We start from the raw sequence: 20,253 nt of genomic DNA, 5'->3' as shown, positions 1-20,253 counted from the left end.
AGGTGTAAGACTCAAATTCCACCGGAAACAAAGTTTTTGTTATTAATTTCTATTATGTTAAAATTGTATATTTAACATGTTGTAACTGCTTGACTTGGTGATAAGTGTGTTGTACTGTACTTTGGGAGGATAAGGTTCGAATCCCTTGATGATAAATGTGATGTACCTTAATTTGGGAGGACATGTTTTGAGTCCTATACCATGTAACAAAATGCATGTTTTAATTTTTTTTATTATTTTAAAAATTAATTAAGTTTCTACCAGCTGATATTAATTAACAAACTGGACGGTTTGAACCGGTTTAATTCGGTTCGAATACATCTTCAATCCAAAAACCTAATTGTTTTGGTCAAGTTCTTGGTTGAAAAATCAGACAATCTGATCTAGTTTTTATAACACTAAATAGGAGTATAAATGAAAAAATAATAATACTATATTAAAAATTTAATAAAAACACTTATTTTATCCTTTAACACATGTATTTTTTTAATTATTTATTGTTTTAATTAATACCTTTATTATATAGTTGTATATTACATCTGTGAGTATTATTATTTATATTGGTATTATTATTATTAGAGGGGTTGAAACACTTCGTGTCTCTACTAATTAGATATAAATAAATATTAGAAATTATGGATAATTATTTGAAAATGATATAAATTATTATTATTTTTTTACATTTAAAAGATACAATGATCTATTAAAAAATAAAAATTAAAAAAATAATTATCAAAATATATCATTTTTATAAGTATAGATTATTCATATTTGGATGGTGCTAATTAATATGCAATTTTTTTAATAGAATTCAAAACCTTAATTTACTATGTTCGAAGAGACTAGCCTATTTTGTTAAATGATCCTCGTTAGAGATCATAAGCATGTTTTGCATTATGGTTACAAAATTCCTAATCCAATGCATATATAATTAATTTTAGTATTTAAGAGATTCTTTAGGAACTATAATCCTTTATTATTGAGCGTGAAACTCTATTATAACCATTTTAATAGATTCAATATACTCTACTAATTCAGTTCAATATAATAAAATAAACAATTGAAAGATTTCGTTTTCATTAAAATTGTTCGTATGAAAATTAATCTCTAGAAAAATTAATCATAGGTTCTTCTTTCCATGAAAACAATAGAACCCTATTTTCATTGAAGAGATAAAATAAAATAAAAACAGTTTTTTTTTATTATTATTTTTTTTATCAAAACTTGAATCAATCATCTTAACAACTGCCACATGTAAAAGATACTGATGATGTGTACCAAAACTCAAATTTTTTAATTTTTTTTTACCAAATATTACCATGAAATTCTAGAACAAATACCTTTTAATATCACTATACTTTTCATTTTTCAACCTCAAATTTTGCCGCATTTTTTATGAATATTTTCAATCTGACATTATTTAGTATTATCACAAGGATGTGCTTCTTCAAGTCAATTTAAATGCCAAAAAAAAAAAAAAAAAAACAAACACCATCTAAAATTACATAAAAAAATATTTTGTCCTTTCTCCACATAATACGTTCACATTTTAGAAGTAGCAACTAGCTTCTTAAGGTCTCAATAGATCAACTAACAAAATAAACTTCAACAAAGAGTAGTTTCACCTTTGCAGTCATATATTGAACTAGACACATCATTAACATAGACTGATTTTAGGTCATCAATATCTTTCTCTTCTACTAATTTTTAACTTCAATTATGATGCTCTATTCTCAAGGCATCTCTGTAAGACTTTCCTTCAAGTTTACGTGCGATAAAATTCTTGAAGTAGTCCTTTGTTTGAATTCTTTTGAATTTGGTGGTGTTTGTTTAGTGATCAAGCTTGGCCAAGGACCTATCACACCATCATGTCTTGGGCTATAGAATGTTGCAATCGATCGAAACTCTTTCCTTCTCAGAGTTCACTGTTGCTCAATGTTCAATACTTCGGTATATACCATTGCTAATAATCTGTCATGTAAAACATACCAAAAAAAAAAAGTAAATGTCATTAAGATAGAGCACATAGAAAAAGAAAAATATTTTTGAGAATATATAAATAAAAAACTATTTTATCCTTATGACTTTAAATTTACTTATAATATCTTTTACATGATATATTAAACTTAGTGACCAAAGTTTATTTCAAATAATATTTTTTTTTGTTCTACCACGTGTATACTCCACTCTATTGGACCAAGCACAAATCATTATCGTGGTATTGTTATTGTTGGCATGATTGATGGAGTTAAACTATGAATAGGATAAAGTTAAATATGTTGAGAAGTCTCACATTTAGGTGCCGGATATATATCTGTTAGACATTCACTAAATGTCAATTGATTTTAATTGAAACTTAACATAATATAAAAGTCTAGAATTTATATTCTTGATTTGCCTATTCTAATATAAGAAGTATCACTTGGTTTAGCAGCATCTGTGAACGGAGGTGTTGAGAAGTTACACATCGTCCATCTCAATTTTTTAAATATAATTTATTATGTATTAAAAAACTTCAATACCAATTAATTTTAAGATAAAATTTAACAAAAACATGTTGAATAATAGATAAGTATATCAACTGAAATCTTTGAATTATGATATGGTGTAAATTTCAGGTGTGTAATTCGTGCCAATCCATCAAGTTAGTTCTCACATTGTTTACTTATAATTAAATGTATTTATATAAATTAATGATCTTAGTTGTACAATTTTTAAAATCTATTTATCTCCAAAAAAAAAAAAACCACCATGAATAATATTTACCTCCAAGATGTCTCCAACATTAACAACAAAAGCATGAGGCAAGGGCGTCACAGGGACCCACATGCCATCTTTCCCTATCTGGAGCCCTTCTACTTCATTAATTTGCACTACTAAAAAAATTAAAATTTGTGATAAAAATTTGTGACGGATAAAATGTCGTCACTAATAGTGACGACTTTTGTGACGAAAATTTTATTTTTGTGACGGACTACTTATTTTTAGAGTTTGTGACGGATTTTGTGACGAAAAGTAATAGTTAGAGCTACTGCATCTGAGTGATTTGAGACCCATGACCTTTTCTGGTTGAGGAGATGGAAAGTAATAGTTCATCCTCATCTGTTGTATCCCATCTTCAAATAATTCTCTTATTTCAGATTATTCTATCTTTAATACTTTTCCCATATGAGCAATAATAACCATGGCCAGATTTTTCATCTTTTGTGAATAAATAACATTAAATTTAAATACAACAATGTATTAATATTTTAAATCCAATATAATTTTTCAATCATCCATTTTTCTTTCTTTTTAACTCAAAACCCATCCTAAAATTACTTCCTCTATTTTAAAGTTTTTCACAAGACTTAATGAAATGATTGATATTTTAGTTTTAAAAAATATTTATTACTTATTTTTCTGTTATATTTTTTATTTTTTTCTTTTTATTTTTTCTTTTTACATTCAAGTCTTGAGATTATTAATTTATGAACACTTATTGTTGTTATGCGCTTTTTGAGAAGTCCAAGAATTAATGCATTGATTATTATAATACACACGTAAACTGTAATCTGTTCCATTTAATCACACATTTAAATAAATTATGTCTTTTGGGTATCCTAATTCCTGAATGAATATTGGAGAAAGAAAAAAAAAAATCCATGAATGAATAATATTGTTGGAAATATATTACTCTCATAAATGCAAAATTAACTTCACATAAGTGATTGAAGAAGAAATAAGTAGTATATTATAAATAAATAGACACATTGTTCAGTAAACATACAATTATTATTAAGGATAAAAATAAAAAAAATCAATAAGTTATTAATTTTAAAAAAATAATAATAAAAAAATTCCTTACTTTTATTATTTGAAATTTTAACAAAATTTAAATGCAACTTAGAACTATTAGTGTTTTCCTTTTTTATTTTAATAAATAGGCCAAAAAATAATACATTTTCATAACCAACACAAGATTTTCTAGAGAAGAGGTTATTGAAGTGAAAAGTCATTTTGAGAGGATGTTATTTTTGAAATTCTGATTTTTCTTTCCTGTGGACATTTTATTAAAGGAGTTGGTAACATACTCTCCTTTTGGTTTGAGTATGTTAGTTATGTACCCCAAATTCACTTGGAAAAAAAAATTCTTATTAAACATTAACAAAACTATAGCAACCAAATCAACTTTAAAGAAATCAAGATCACGTCTGCTGCGACTGTTCTTGCAGCAAAAATCACAATGCTATAAAATTATTTAATAACTTATTTATTAATTAGTTTAGTAAACTTATGCATTCTATAAAAATATTTTTGTATTTTTTTTAAAATTAATCACTTATATATTATTAATATAAAAAAAATTATACTAATAATTAACTATATTTTTTAATTATAATATATTACTATAAACACATTTAATAATAACATAACACAATTAAAATATATAATTAATTATCAATATAAAAAAAATTTATATTAACAGTATATAAATAATTAACTTTTCTTTTTTTATATTTATATATTCGTTGTCTGCACTGCACATTTGGTGGTGCAAGACAGCTTGCAGTTGCATCAGACGCGTGCAAGATATTTCAAGACTTAAACTTGCTGTGTTCATTTTTATTAAATATTTTTATAGTCAATGTAGTTTTAATAACTTTATTTTAGTTGGTATAGTATAAGATGGATATTTTTAATTTTTATTATTTTTTTAATTAAGTTTAAAAAATTAATTTACATATTTATAGTTTTTTCTATTTTTTAAGTGTTTAATGTTAATTTTTTTAAGTATATTTTTTATAGTTTAAAATGTGGGAGAAAGCTATTCAAGTATAATTTTGGCTTTGTTTCTTGTTCTTTTTTCACGCATGGACTTTTACATAACATGTGATGCAATTTAAACACTGTAAGTTCTGCAACCGCACTGTTGTGCCAATTTAAGACACGTGTACAATGTGAGCCTCAGAACATACATCTGTTGTTCAACTTTCTCCATTTCTTTTTGTTAGTGGAAAATATTTTTGCCTTTACAAGTTATTTTTTTCTTCTTCTATATTTTCGTATGTATTATCTCCAAAATGTTATCCAGAACAAAAATTATGTTCAAAATATTAAAATTATAATTGATAACTTTCATTCTAATGTGATCTATCATGTTGAAAATCTGAAGCAAAGACTCAATTGTGATTTCAATTGTTCTACTTGAATTTGTAGCATAATTGACACGATGGTTTGATGCTGCCATTATAAATTTGGTTCCTTAGGGTACTATAATTCTGATTGGTGATTTTGTTAATATAGCTCAGTTGGGGGAGGTGAGGTTGTGGAATGGAATTTGTGAATTAGTCAACAGCATAGGTGTGCTTCCTGTGAGCACCAACATGGTCATGCTTCATGAGCCTTGGGCATGCTCCTTGGGTGTAATTTTCTAACATATCAATAGACAAATATAATTTTGTATATTGTTTAGAGTAAAAGTTACTTTTAATACCTATTAAATCTTTCAAATTAATTTAGTTCTCTAATTTTTTTTATTAAATTAATCTTTTGAAAAATAAAATATGTTGACAATAATCCTTACTTGTACTTTTATGGTGTGTTTGGATGAGAAATTTTAAAAATTTAAAGAATTTAAAATTCTTGGTATTTGAATTATTTTGATTTCAATTTCTATTATTATTAAAATGTTTTGTTTAAATAAGTCAATTCAAATTTCTTGAATTTTAAATTGTTAGTTTGGATATGGTAATTTGATCCTACCATGATAAAATTGATTTTAAAAATATAATTGTATGTTGAGATTTTTAAATTAAATTTTATAAAAATAAATATTAGTCAATTTTTAAATATTTAATAATTTTAAAAATTAATATTAGATAATATTCAATAATTTTAAAATATTTTTAAATATTTAATAATTAAAAAAATAAAGAGATAAGAGATAAGATAAAATATATAAGTGAAATAAGAAAAAAAATATGAGAAATTTCAAATTCTTACTTTTTGGGAGAATTTGAAGTTTTACTATTTCAAGAAATTTCACGAATGCTTGAATTTCAAATTCTTTGTAAATTCTTCATTCAAACAAAATATTTCATCTCAAGTAATTTAAAATTCTTCAAATAAATGAATTACTCCATTTAAATTCTTCATTCAAACACACTCTTAGAGGAATTGGTCTTGCACATATTTTTTAGTAAATAAGAACATACCTCATCGTGTTTTATTTTTATAACGACTAGTTTAATAAAAAAAAAATTAGTAGACTAAAGATTTATTAATTTTTTCAGAGGAACTAAAAATAAATTTAAAATAACTTCTATCTAATTATTTATCATAAATTTAAAATAAAATTTATATGTACAAAATATTTATTTAACTTGAATTTAATTATAATTTATATATTAAAAATAATTATTTATTATAAATTAATTTAGTTATGTAAAATAAATAATTATGGTATACATTCTCCAACTTAAATTACTAGTATTAATTTATTATGTAATAAAATAAATTGAATGGACAAGACTCATGGGATTTCACTAATAAATAATAAGGATCAAAATCCTTTTTTATTTATTTTATCTCTATCCTTTATTTTCTGGAATCTAACTCAATAGTATTGAGTAAATAACAACTTATGCACTTTATTCTAATAACTGAGTTATATTCTTTTGATAAAATTTGACATTAGTTTTGTAGAGTTAGTTTCTGGTAATTAAAATTTTTTTATGATGTTTATTAAATTTTAAATGAAAAATAAAGATGACATATAAAGTCGACTTACATAATGTGTATAATTTATTAAAAAAAGCTATTTTGATAATTTAGAACAAAATATACTAATTTATTTATATTAAAAAAAATTAAATCCATCATTAACATATTAAGGATCGGAGTTTCAGCAGTTTCTTTATAAATTACACCAAATTCTTCCATCAAGATTTACTTTATTATCAAAATTAATTCAAAATGTCACAAATATTTATCTCAGCCAGTTGAATTATTTTAGACCACAAGCGTAGGAGAGATATCATAGAAGTGTACAGTTTGGAATTCAGACAATTATTGGCTTGAAGTGTGAAGTCATGGAAGAGTTCTTCAACCCTTCAGGAACTTCTCTTTTGGTACCATCGGTTCAAGAGTTGGCTAAACACAACTTGTCTAAGGTTCCACAAAGATACATCCAACCTCAACAACATGAAGAAATTGTGGTCATCTCTAAAGAAGTTAATGGTGATCTCGAGATTCCAGTTATTGACATGCACAAATTGCTTTCTCAAGAATTTGGAAGTTCAGAATTGGATAAGTTTCACCTTGCTTGCAAAGAATGGGGATTCTTCCAGGTCTTTCTAATTTCTTCTTGTTATACTCAGAGTGTTTGGAATGTCTCACAAAAACCTCATTAAACCTTGATAAGATATGTTTTTTCCTCCACAATCTGTAATCTAAAATTTGGTTATAAAGAAGCAGATCAGTTAATTACATGATGTATTCTCAATTGGAATGTTAAATATTTAAATAATTGATTGGAATTTTAATATTCTTTTGCAGTTGATAAACCATGGAGTAAGTTCATCCTTTCTAGACAAATTAAAGTTGGAGATTGAAGACTTCTTCAACCTTCCAATGTCAGAGAAGAAAAAATTTTGGCAAACCCCACAACATATGGAGGGATTTGGACAAGCATTTGTTATGAGTGAAGAACAAAACCTAGATTGGAGTGATATGTTCTTTATGACCACCCTTCCACAGCACTCAAGAATGCCCCACTTATTTCCACAATTCCCTCTTCCATTTAGGTTATATTTCTATACTTAAAAACGGCTTACATGTGTATGCTTATATGTATGTAGAGATAGCAACACTCTTTTTAACATTTATACTTTTTTTTATTATTGGTTAAAATTTATTAAAAATTATAAATTTTGTTAGTTCTGAATGTTATTGATATAAGATCTCTTAAAATCTGTGATTTTTAATTAAAAATAAAGAAAGTATTAGAAAAATATTAAGAGTATGTATTGTTAATATTTATATATCTACATATCCATGTCTCAAAGATCTTGCATGATTATTCCTTAATTGCTCTCTGGCATGCAGAGACACTCTAGAGCTTTATTCACAAAAGATGAAAAATCTAGCCATGGATATTATTGCCCATATTGCAAAAGCATTGAAGATATATAGAAGAAACTGAAATAAGAGAATTATGTGAAGATGGGCTACAAACTATGAGGATGAACTATTACGTACCCTCCATCTCCTCAACCAGAAAAGGTCATTGGCCTCACAAATCATTCAGATGCATCAGTTATAACTATACTATTACAAATTAATGAAGTAGAAGGGCTCCAGATAAAGAAGGATGGCATGTGGGTCCCTGTTATTCCCTTGCCTAACGCTTTTGTTGTTAATGTTGGGGACATCTTGGAGGTAAATAATGTCATTCATGTTGTTTAATAATTTATTTTTTGGACAATAGACTTTTAAAAAAATCGTACAATTAAGATAATTTTTATAAATACATTTAATTATAAACAAACAATGGGAGACATAACCTGTTGGATTTTAGTAGTTAAGCATCATGAACTCAAACTTCATGCGGATGATATATATAATAAAAAAAAACTTTTATAATGTGTTTGAATAAAGAATTTTAATAATTTAAAGAAATTAAAATTTTTAAAATTTGAATTACTTTGATTTTAATTTTTATTATTTTTTTAAAATATTTTATTTAGATAAGTTAATTCAATTTTTTAATTTTAAATTCTTATTTTAGATATGATAATTTAATTTTTATCATGGATAAATTTGATTTTAAATATATATATATATAGAGAGAGAGAGATTTTAAGATTAAATTTTAAAACAATAAATTTTATTCATTTTTTATATATTTAATAGTTTTAAATTAATATTTGATAATCTAAAAAATATTTTTGAATATTTAATAATTAAGAGATAGAAAAGACTAATAAAAAAATATATATTAAGAAAAAATTAAAAATATTAAATTTATATTTTTTTAGAAAAATTAAAATTTTACTATTTTAAAGAATTTTACACATGCTTAGATTTAAAATTCTTTATAAATTCTCTATTTAAATAAAATATTTTATTTAAAAATATTTAAATTTTTTAAAAAATAAATTACTTTATTTAAATTTTTCATTTAAACACACTATTAATTATTATTTGATTCTTGTCGGATATAAAACTCGATATGCTAGAAACAATTAAAATACCATTGTAATGATTAATCTTGGTTCAACAGAATGGAGTATACCCGTGGTTGAACCAAAAAATAATTTGAGAACTAATAAACTTTGGTCACTAAATTTAAAGTCCAAGGACAAAATATTATTTTTATTTATATAGATTGCTGAAATGATTTTCTTTTTCTTTGTCTGTGTGCTCTATCTTAATTTCATTTACTGACATTTATTTTATGTTTTACATGACAGATTATTACTAATGGTATATACCGAAGTATTGAACATCGAGCAACAGTGAACTCTGAGAAGGAAAGAGTTTCGATTGCAACATTCTATAGCCCAAGACATGATGCTGTGATAGGTCCTTGGCCAAGTTTGATCACTAAACAAACACCACCACAATTCAAAAGAATTCAAACAATGGAGTACTTCAAGAATTTTTTCGCACGTAAACTTGAAGGAAAGGCTTACAGAGATGCCTTGAGAATAGAGCATCATGATTAAAGTTAAAAATAAGTAGAAGAAAAAAAAAATATTTGCACTAGTTGGGTTGATCATGTGAACAATAGAAAGTTATATATGTTGATGACCTAAAATAAGTTTATGCGAGTTATGTGTGTAGTTCATTATATCACTGTATGACTGTAAAGGGAAAACTACTCTTTTGTTGAAGTTTATTTTGTTAGTTGATCTATAGAGACCTTAAGAAGCTAGTATTGCTACTACTAAAATGTGAACTTACTGTGTGGAGAAAGGATAAAATATTTTTGTAATTTTAGATGATGGTATTTTTTTGTGGCATTTAAATTGACTTGAAGAAGCACATCCTGGTAATAATACTAAATAATGTCACATTGAAAGTATTCATAAAAGATGCGGCAAAAATTGAGGTCGAAAAATATGGTGATATTAAAAGGTATTTGTTCTAGAGTTTCATGATATTTGGTAAAAAGAAATTGAGTTTTGGTACATATCATTGGTATCTTTTACATGTGCAGTTGTTAAGATGATTGATTCAACTTCTGATCAAATTTGTTTTTGTTTTATTTTATCTGTTTAATAAGTTTAGTAATGAGTATAACGGTTTCATTGTTAATTTCATGGAAAGAAGAGCCTAAGATTAACTTCTCTAGAGATTTTTAAAGGAACAATTTTAACGAAAATGAAATATTTTAATTGTTTATTTTATTGTGTTCAACTCAATGTATTCTTCTATTATCCATAGAGTGTATTAAATCTATAAAAATGGTTATTATAGAATTTTTGTTGTTCATTTAATTAGTTATTTATGCATGAACTCAATTTTTGTTAAAATATTTTATTATTATACTTATTGTTATGTGTAGGGAAGATGGTGTCACGCACATATATATGAAGGGAGGTTCACTTATCCTAAGGGTAAATATTAATAGACTTATTTTAATTAATAATTTATGTTTTACATCAAATTTTAATTATCTAACCAAAAGTTCTTAATGTATAAATTAAGTCAATTTTTTTTTAAAATTTTGAAAACGATAGAATAGTTTGTTATATAAATTTAAATCAATGTATAAAATATTTTTATGATAATCTATTTATTTGAGTTAATAAAACAAAATATCGAATAATTTTCTAATTTTTTAAAATAGATTTGATTTATACATTATGAACTTTTAATTTAACGATTAGATTGTTAAAATTTGATGTAGAACATGAATTATTGAATGAAATAAGTCTACCAAAACTTACTTTTAAACTTACTCTTAGAATAAATATGAATCTCCTCTCTCTCTATCTATCTATCTTTCTATTTATCTATCTATCTATCTATCTATATATATAAAGAGAGAGAAAGCATATCAAGTGAGAGAAAATTTATTATGAGAGATGAGAGGGTTAAAATATAACCCTTAAATAAATCAAGTGAGAGAAAATTAATCTAAGGATTATATTTTAACTCTCTCATCTCTCATAATAAATTTTCTCTCACTTGATATGCTCCCTATATATATATATATATATATATATATATATATGAGAGAGAGAGTGATATTTGTTCACATGCACATGATTTTTAATAAAACTGTGAACAAATTTTAAATAAAGATTATCTTAAATAAAATACATGATGTAGCTTGTTAACATATTTTTCTAAAAATAATTAAGTGTACATTAATAAGTGTTTGTAGAGTTTTTTAACATATATACACTCACTTATTTTATAATTTTTTTAATCACGCTTATGTTATAGTTGAAGTATGTTACAACTAAGATTATCATAAAATACATTAATTGCATAGCTTGCGAACATTCTTCAACTATAAAACAAGTGAATGTACATTAAAAGATCCTAATATGGAGGAGTTTTTGAAGGAATTTAAAAGTGAGTTAAAAAAATACAACAAAAAAAGTGAAATTTATGATCTACGTAAATATTAATAATATGCTAAAGTTATCAATGGCGTAATTTTTTGATAGGGTCTTACGGATGATTTAAGCGACGTTAAATTTATGGCTTGCAAGAATGATAATAAAAAAAATGACATGCAATTCTAGTTATCAATGTGTATACTGCACCATTATTCTAAAATTACTTCTGGAATGTAGACTAAATAAGTTTATGAGTAATATGGTATTTGTATGGTTATTTAGAACATATATAATACTTTGATGGTTATTCTTCTGTAGTGTGGATGTTGAAGACATTGCGTCACGTTTTGAGTGGCGAGCTATACATTATTTAAAGGCTATTATAATATAGAGTTTTACGATACTTCTATGCAACTTTTTACCATTATTTTCGTTTTAACAGCTACGAGAAGAAGTTCTGTAGAGAGTTTTGGAAGCCACAAACTCTAGAGACTCGAAGAAAGCCTATGAAAGCATCTACATTATGATGTGATTTATGTTTGAGTTTTTACTATAAAAGCAAGTTAGTAATAAAATTTAATATAAAATTATTGATCTACCACAAAAGCTTCCAGCTAAAATTGTTTAAACTCGATTAATTTTAGACAGGGAATCAATTCGATTTCTGAACAATTTAGCAGCCAATAATTATTAGTATATTTCTTTGTTCATTAAGACCAAGGTCTAGTGTAAAAATGTGAGGTTTTAGATATAGATACTCCAAGGCCAAGTGGCAACATGGACACCTTAGCTGCAGTGTATCCACAAAATGGCTTCAAAGCAAAGTCATTCCTATAGTCACCTGAATACCCTTGCTTTGAGAAAGGGTGTATGGATATGACTTCAACTTACACAAATATACCAAAGTGTATGAAAAGGTAAGAGAAATCATGAGGGGAAGTTTATATGGGTCATGGTACTTGAAAGTTGATGTTTCAACAGTAGTTGCTCACACAACGACACCTCTTCTTATTTTGTGACTTGGGAGAAGGAAGCAGGTAAAGAAAGCAGGTTCTTTCAGCATGTGTTGAATACTTTAAAAATACTTTTCTCTTTATAAATAGAAGAAAAACCCAAACCCAAAAGAATTGATCATCATGCATCGATTGAAATTTGAATCAATGATTATTCATGATTATATAATTGAATTAATTACATACTAGATTCAAAAGAAATGTTACGATAAAACACCATTTGAAACAATGTGATAAAAGCAACATGAAATTTAAAAGACATTATTGGATTAGTTGTAAATTCTTACATACACCATGCAACTTAAAAGGCATGATTAGATTATTTGTAAATTCTTACATCTGATTGGATTAGTATAAAGAAATCAACATGCCCTTGACTCTACATGGTTTGTTCTGTCTCACTTGACTCTACATGGTTTGTTCTGTCTCACTGGAACATATTGTTTATCCATGGCTTAATGCTATTTGAGATCAGATGCTGTAACAGGATTCTCTGGTGTACCCATTATGAAACAAGAGGCATGCCAAAATTTTGCTGCTTTGTAATTAGCTAACTTGTTAGATTTTTACAATTCTGCTACCAATTGCCAAGTTATCTCGTTTACAGCACAAGATTGTGTGCGTGGCTATAACTTTTTAACACTCCCTTGCAAAATTTGTAGACCAAACATTATCATTATAGAAATCATTTACGATTTCAAGATCTTTTTTTATTCTAAGAACATTTGCTTCACGAAGGAAAGAAACAATCAAATTTTTTTATTAATCAATTAAATGATGTACACATAATTACAAGGATGGTAATCTGAAAGAAAAAGTGGGAAACCTTACCAGACCTAAACCATCTAAAATTTGATCAACTTCCTTTCTTCCAACCCCAGGCATAGAGCATACTACTTATAGTATGTATCTCTCTTAAAACCTCCCAACCTATGACAACCCGTACTGAAAGCTACCTGAATGCCTATGAGCAGCAACAGCCACTGCTGCAGCACCAACTGCACCAAATTGAGATTGTGCCTGCAGCAGTTTTGCATCAATAGAAGCAACAGGATCATTTAAGTGGTCACTCTTCCTTTGTTGGTAGTATGGGTTGGTATTAAGATCAATAGCTGGTCTGGCTGGCATGTTACACTGCTGTGATGGGAGTTGATGTTTGCCTTGTGAAGCATCCTTGTATGTTTCTGATGTAGTTTTTTGGTTAGAGGGTTGCACCCTATGGAAACAGTGTGGAGAGATGGCTTGAGGAAGAGTGTTTCGGAAGAAGATCCTTTGGTCATAAGCATCTTTTATGGTTCTACCATTGTCATAGTGCAGAACTGGCCCTACAATTCGACCTGGTTTCGCTGTGGCAAGGAAAGAAAATCATTAGTCCAAGTTCATATTCAGCTTCACATTAGTCATATGGATTTTTTAGCTTTCCTGAACTAGTGTTATTCAATTTTGTTTCTTTTCTGTTGTCCTCCTATATTCTTAATTCTGAGTACTAATAACTTCAATACAAAAGTTAAGGTTAGCACCACACTATTTATTTAGTTTTTACCTGCTGGTACTCTAGGTGGAGGTCGCGAACTCCTTAATTGACTTCCAGAATTTGGGTCTACTGATCTCGAAATCTTTGATGCCTCTTGCGCCATTTGCTTGTTATCATATGAAGCAAAAGGTGGCTGTGTAGTAGGAGGAATTGTGCTAGAGTGAACAGTGGACCTTCAAAAATTAAATTGGAATGATTATATAGCATATCTATCAGAAAATATTGATGACAACTAAACTCAACAAGTGAACCACTAGGAGCAAATTAAATACAGTAATTACAAAGCACTCCATGGTTAGTCTTACCTTGGAAGGGAGACATGCTTCCTTTCCGGAGGAATCACTGGGCCATTTTTACCATGATTTTCCTCGAGATAAGCAAATTGCTTTCTGAATTGATCTATTGCACTGCAAGGAACATATTTCTACAAATAATGAGCATTGCATATAATGTATACATTATATGTGTACTTATGTTTACATCAGTAAAAAAAAAAAGGAAGTGAACAGGTATTACAGTTTGACCTAGGGTAAAGGAAGTGAGTGCCTTCAGTTCCATTCATGTAATCTTTAAGCAACTGAGGATGATATTCTAGTATTTCCCTATATATTAGTTCTCTAACATCTTCCTTCGTTACTCGTCTCCTCTCAAACTCGAATTCCAATTTTGAAATTGGCTGACAAGAAGGTTCTCTTTCAACTTTGGCCAAACCCTTAAAGAAGGGATCAGCTAGTGCCTGCAACCAAACATGCAAATGGTTTATATCAGGTTTGCATTTAATAAAAAAAGACAACTTCCCATACAGATATCCTCAGATACACATTCTACTAGACACTCCTTAAATGGGGCATAACATATAAAATCATGAAATAACACATACCTCTTGAGCCGTCGGTCGATCCTTTGGATCAAATGCTAAAAGCCTTTGCAATAGACGAAGTGCCGATGGATCAGCATTAGGAAATTTCTGCTCAAATGGAACAGGAGATTTCCTCCGCATTTCCATCAAGTACTTTCTTGCCTTGTCATTTCGAACCTGCATATATTTAAATAAAGTCAATTCCCAAATACTTTAAAAATAGCTTTTTATGAAAGAAACAATAATAACAAGCACGCAAGTATATGAATAAGTGAAAGAAAAAGAAAAAGAGTGGTCCTTACTCCTGCAACAGTTTCAGGTGATGGTGTCCCAAGAAGATCAGTAATCAAATCTAATTGATGCACTACACTTTTACCAGGAAACAGTGGCTTTCCTGTCAACACCTCTGCAAAAATGCATCCAATGCTCCATATATCAATTGCTGGTGTATACTGCAAAAAAGATTCCAACAAAATCAGAATACTAAAAGAGAAGGGCAACTACACATCCCAACCAAACCACTTCAGAGAAACAGACAAACTAACACAGTTACCTGAAGGACAGATAAAATCAACTTCCAGGAGAGATCAATAGTCCTCCCTGAACAAGAATTATTATAATCTAGGCATTACTGTTTACTATAAAACACACAAAGCATTTCATACAGAAATAATGGCAACATCAAGTCAGGCAAACAAACTACATTTCCAATTTCTCCTATCTTGGAGAAAAAATGATAAAAAGTAAATATTACTAACATAAAATGATATGAACTTTCAAACCATTCTATGCCTGGCAGGATAAGTGCAATTTCCTCCACATGCCTGCCTAGGAGTCAGGACTTAGAACTCGAGTCCTAAAAAGGTTTTCTTGGAAAACTCTACTAAATTTCCCATCATCAACAATAACTTAACTTTAATATTCCATGCTAGACATCCAACATGGACATGATTACTCAACTCCATAGCTCTAGCTCTAGCTCTACCTTACTCTCAAACGGCAACATGCAATGAGATTTTCTCCTTCAGATTAAAAATTTACAGGGGAGTCACAGTTGAATCAAAATCACACAAAGTAAGATTATTATATGCGACGATGATGTCCAGAAAATTTTATCCACACACATATTAACAATAAAGTATCTTGTAGAAAAAATAAGCATAGATACCCCCATAGCAGATAGATGGCCTAAATACATAAATTTTAGCCAAACTATACCTTTGAAAAGAAGGAGCCACACAGTTCTGGGGCTCTGTACCATCTTGTAGCAACATAATCCTGCAATACGCACCAAACGAAAGAAATAAAAACATCAGTGCTACTGATTGGATGAACAGAATCAGTCATAACTTCCATATGCTTTATTTGCAATTCAAATTTAAAAAAATGAAATTAAAAAAGTACAGTACCGTCCAAAAAGTTGTTGTGGGGGTATCATTGAATGCAACTCTTGCCAATCCAAAATCACAAACTTTGAGTTTGCAGTTTGCATTTGCCAGTATATTCTTGGGCTTAAGGTCTCTGTGATATACACTAGCTGAAACCATACATAAGATCATTTAGAAGCAATTTGGTGCAATAATTTAGGAAATTATAACAGCATAACAGGAAATCATATCAAGGCCAAAAAATGAAAGGGAAAAATACCTGTGTGCATATACTTCAATGCACGTAGCATCTGATAAAGAAAAAACTGATGGTGTTCACGGGTCAAGTCGTCATTAGCTTTGATGACCTGATGGAGATCAGACTCCATGAGCTCAAAGACCACATAAATATCTTTAAACTCCCTCTTGGAAGGCGGTAACATGATCCGCTTAATCTCAACAATATCAGGGTGTCTTAAAAGTCTTAGTAACTTTACTTCCCTGAGGATTCTAATGGCATCAGAGATATGTTCAAAAACATCATGAATCTTTTTTATTGCAACCTTCCCCCCAGTGTGTGTATCAATTGCTGAACAAACAACTCCATAGCTACCCTTCCCAACAACTTCAAGAATCTTGTATCTGTTGGCATCCCCATACTCAGTGAAAAACTCCAACTCCTTAATATCCTGCACATTAATAAATTCCAAAAAAAATCTTATACTCAATACAAATCATTACCACTAAGGCACTAATTGAAAATCAGCAGAATCAAATTGAGAACATTTACAAAGGAACCAAATCAAACCACATAAAAATATTCTGGGTTAACAAAATCATTTAGATTTACAAACCAAGACACAACGCAATTTGACAATTACTATTCCACAAATCATCACTCCAAGCAAAGACACCACACCATTGAATAAAATGCTTATTGAATAAAAATGGACTCCAAAACATGTAAAATCTCTTATAAATACTGAACAACATTCAGTCACAACATCCACCATTAATCAAAAAAATTCGGCCGAATCAAGATCAATCCAACAGTGATGCCCATTCAAAATTGAAGCCTCCAAACTAAACCCAGACAAGATCCACCAACCCCTACAAGAAAAACCTCTTCTTCACATCTAGAAACCACAATAAGAACAAAAAGGAAAATTTTTACAACAAACGCCTCAGCACACTCGGTTTTGGACCGTTATTATGTACAAAAATCCATTTTTTAACAGAATTTTTGTCTTATTTTTCCATTTCCAGCCACCCCAGTTTCCAATTTTCAATTTTTTTACTGCCACGTCAGCTCAAGCACCATAACAAACCCTGCACGCAAAAGGGGCAACCATGGAGAAAGAAACAACCTTCTTGAGCTGATCTTGCTGCATCTTCTTTTTTGTTCCTTCTTCTTTTTTTTTTCTTTCTGGAAACAGATCCAACGTCACCGGCTACCTACCGTGTCGGTCACTTCACTCACCAACCAAAAGGGAAACTCCGAGATGAAGATCAAGCTCCAGCATCAAAATTCAGCAGGAAAACTCAAAAATTGAAGCGGTTCAAAAATGGAAATGAAAACCCTAAGCGAGAAGAAGGAGATGCTGAGGGTGCAGCGGAAGCAGAATGGCTTCACTGCAGAGGATCTGAGCTCAGAGGAGAGGCAGAGAGAGATCCAAAGACGCAGAGAAAGACAATTGAGATGAAGGTGGGTCAAATAAATGCTCTAATTCTATATATATATTTAATTTAATTACATATTTATTTATTCGTCTTTATCTGTCTAAATAAATGGAACTGTAGTATAGTTTATCAAAATTAAAATAAAAAATGGAAGTATAAATGTATAATATAATAATAATAATAATAATATTATTATTATTATTATACTTTTAGTAACTGTATAGTAAACCGCGTATATTCATAACAACCTCACGCGTATTTAAACTTTAAAGGTCTCACGCGTATATAAATTAGGGGCTCGCTACTGTACCCTGATAAATGAGGGGTACTGGTACTGTCGATGACGTGTCGATAATGTATATGTACATATCATTTAAATGTCATGTCAGCCTTTTAAATAAAAAAAATGAGGAAGAAACATGAATCAAACATTCCAAAAAAAAAATTAAAAAACATAAATTTCATATAATATTACCTTCTTCCTATGCCGCAGACGGTGGCGGTGGCGTAGGTGACGGCGATGGTGGAGGCGGAGCCGAGGGCAGTGACGGCGGTTATGAGGAGAATGGCAGAGAGGGAGAAGAGGAGAGTGAAGGTTGGTGTCATTGGTGGGACGGTGAAGGTTTCTTCTTCTTCTTCATTCTGAGGGAAAATTGTTACGGAAGAAAGGAACTACTGAGAGAAAATCTCGTAAGGAAATCAATGCATACGTTTAACATTAACAATAAAATTTCATATAACTGACGTCGATGTAGATTTTAAATAATTAAAAAAATTATAAATAATTTAAATTTACACGTAAGTGACAAATCATCGACACGTCATCGACTGTACCGGTACCTTTCTTTTACAGAGGGTACCGTAGAAATTCTCTATAAATTATTGAGAAAATAGTTTAAATTTTTTTTTTTTACAGGAAAAAAATAGTTTAATTATTAAAAGTGTAAAAGAATTTTATATAATAATTTTATTTTATATTTTTTTTATCAAGATTTAAAGTTTACATTCATTTTATACTCAAATTTTTGTCAAATTATTTGTCATATTTATTATTTTATTTGCTTTTCAAATCGTAAAGTATACACTCTCGAAAAATATTTGAAATATCACAATATTTTTACTTTGAGAAATGTTTTTATCAATAATTAAAATATTTTTTACATAAATAATAGGTAATAATTTTTATAATTTCAATCATAAATTATACATCCAAGCATCAGAAAAAAAATAAATAAATAAATAAGATCTAAATAATTTTAATGGAGTTCGTTATGAATAGTAAGTTGTGTTAAAATAATATTATTTTTTAATTCACAATTTAAATATTGAGATAAAATTCAATAAATAATTAATTTTAATTATGTTATTTTTAATTTAATAGAAAAATAAAGTAAATATATAATTATATTTAAAAAATAAAAAATAAAAAAACGACTTAAGAACACTCTTAATGCTCTTCAAATAAGAAACTCACTTTATTTTTTGAAGTAAATTTATATTTACTACCTTAATTTTAAATAATTTACTTAATTTTTATTCTAATAGGAGTTTCTATCAAAAATTTATTTAACTCACAATATCTTTTTTCTCTCATAAACATCTTATATTATTTATCCTACATGCACATACAAATGTTATGTAATCCACAAATATTATTGTTTATATAAATTTTTCAAAATTTAAAACAATCAAAAAAACAGATATGACATATTAAAATGGTATTTTATTGTTAAACAACTTTCATTTAGGACACTTTAATAAAACATCTAAATATTGATTTGATTATGTGGTAATTGAACCATAAGTAATAAATAGTGAGCTAGATAAACAAAAAGAAAAATACACACAATAAATTGGTTAAATTGTGTGTTAGTGATCTTTGAAAATAAATCAAGATTTTTTCAAACATTTAATCATAGAAAAATATCGTTCAAGATGAAAAACATGAAGTATAAGAATGAGAGATAACACATACATATTTATATCAGTTTACTTTAACTTAAACTCATGTCTAGTTGTTTTAATCTCTAAAAGATTTTTAATATAATGAAAACTAACATTGAGTATGTTTTAAATTTAATTAGGTTATATAACAAGTAATCTCAACTTGAGACTAGAAAATTCAAGTATTTTTTTAATACTGCATTTTTTCATATTTTCTCAAATATCCTTATAAAAAGAATAACTCGAATGGTGAGAATATAAAATTTAAATGCATATAAAAAAACTTTATAAAATCAAA

General features: G+C 28.0%; 1 protein-coding gene and 1 pseudogene across 2 annotated transcripts; one reads left to right on the top strand and one right to left on the bottom strand.

The window, feature by feature from the left end:
- The first annotated feature begins 7,002 nt into the window (after positions 1–7,002).
- LOC109808726 (protein SRG1-like) lies at positions 7,003–9,919 on the top strand (annotated as a pseudogene). The gene is made up of 4 exons (XR_014430265.1): positions 7,003–7,331; positions 7,540–7,787; positions 8,089–8,421; positions 9,456–9,919. The product of XR_014430265.1 is annotated as a protein SRG1-like (transcript).
- Positions 9,920–13,309: 3,390 nt separating this feature from the next.
- LOC109807872 (mitogen-activated protein kinase 19) lies at positions 13,310–18,045 on the bottom strand. The gene is made up of 10 exons (XM_020370562.3): positions 17,699–18,045; positions 16,612–17,020; positions 16,374–16,501; positions 16,183–16,242; positions 15,267–15,416; positions 14,986–15,141; positions 14,630–14,841; positions 14,411–14,512; positions 14,115–14,278; positions 13,310–13,917 (listed from the first exon to the last, which is right to left on the bottom strand). Exons 1-10 carry the CDS (start codon positions 17,720–17,722, stop codon positions 13,502–13,504), a joined length of 1,821 nt encoding a protein of 606 aa, XP_020226151.1. The 5' UTR covers positions 17,723–18,045; the 3' UTR covers positions 13,310–13,501.
- Between the last annotated feature and the right edge of the window lie 2,208 nt (positions 18,046–20,253).

Source organism: Cajanus cajan, chromosome 10 (genome assembly GCF_000230855.2).
Source record: "Cajanus cajan strain Asha chromosome 10, NIPB_CcT2T_4, whole genome shotgun sequence".
NCBI lineage: Eukaryota > Viridiplantae > Streptophyta > Magnoliopsida > Fabales > Fabaceae > Cajanus > Cajanus cajan.
The sequence above is the reverse complement of the archived record's forward strand: the minus strand, read 5'-3'. Positions and strand labels throughout refer to the sequence as shown.

What these genes read in the sequence shown, in the direction of transcription:
- LOC109807872 (XM_020370562.3), bottom strand. Translation starts at nt 17,722, where the DNA reads ATGCAGCAAGATCAGCTCAAGAAG. An exon ending in ATTGAAGTATATGCACACAG is followed by an intron (nt 16,502 to 16,611) that starts GTATTTTTCCCT and finishes GTATGGTTTCAG; the next exon opens with CTAGTGTATATCACAGAGAC. An exon ending in CCACAACAACTTTTTGGACG is followed by an intron (nt 16,243 to 16,373) that starts GTACTGTACTTT and finishes TGCGTATTGCAG; the next exon opens with GATTATGTTGCTACAAGATG.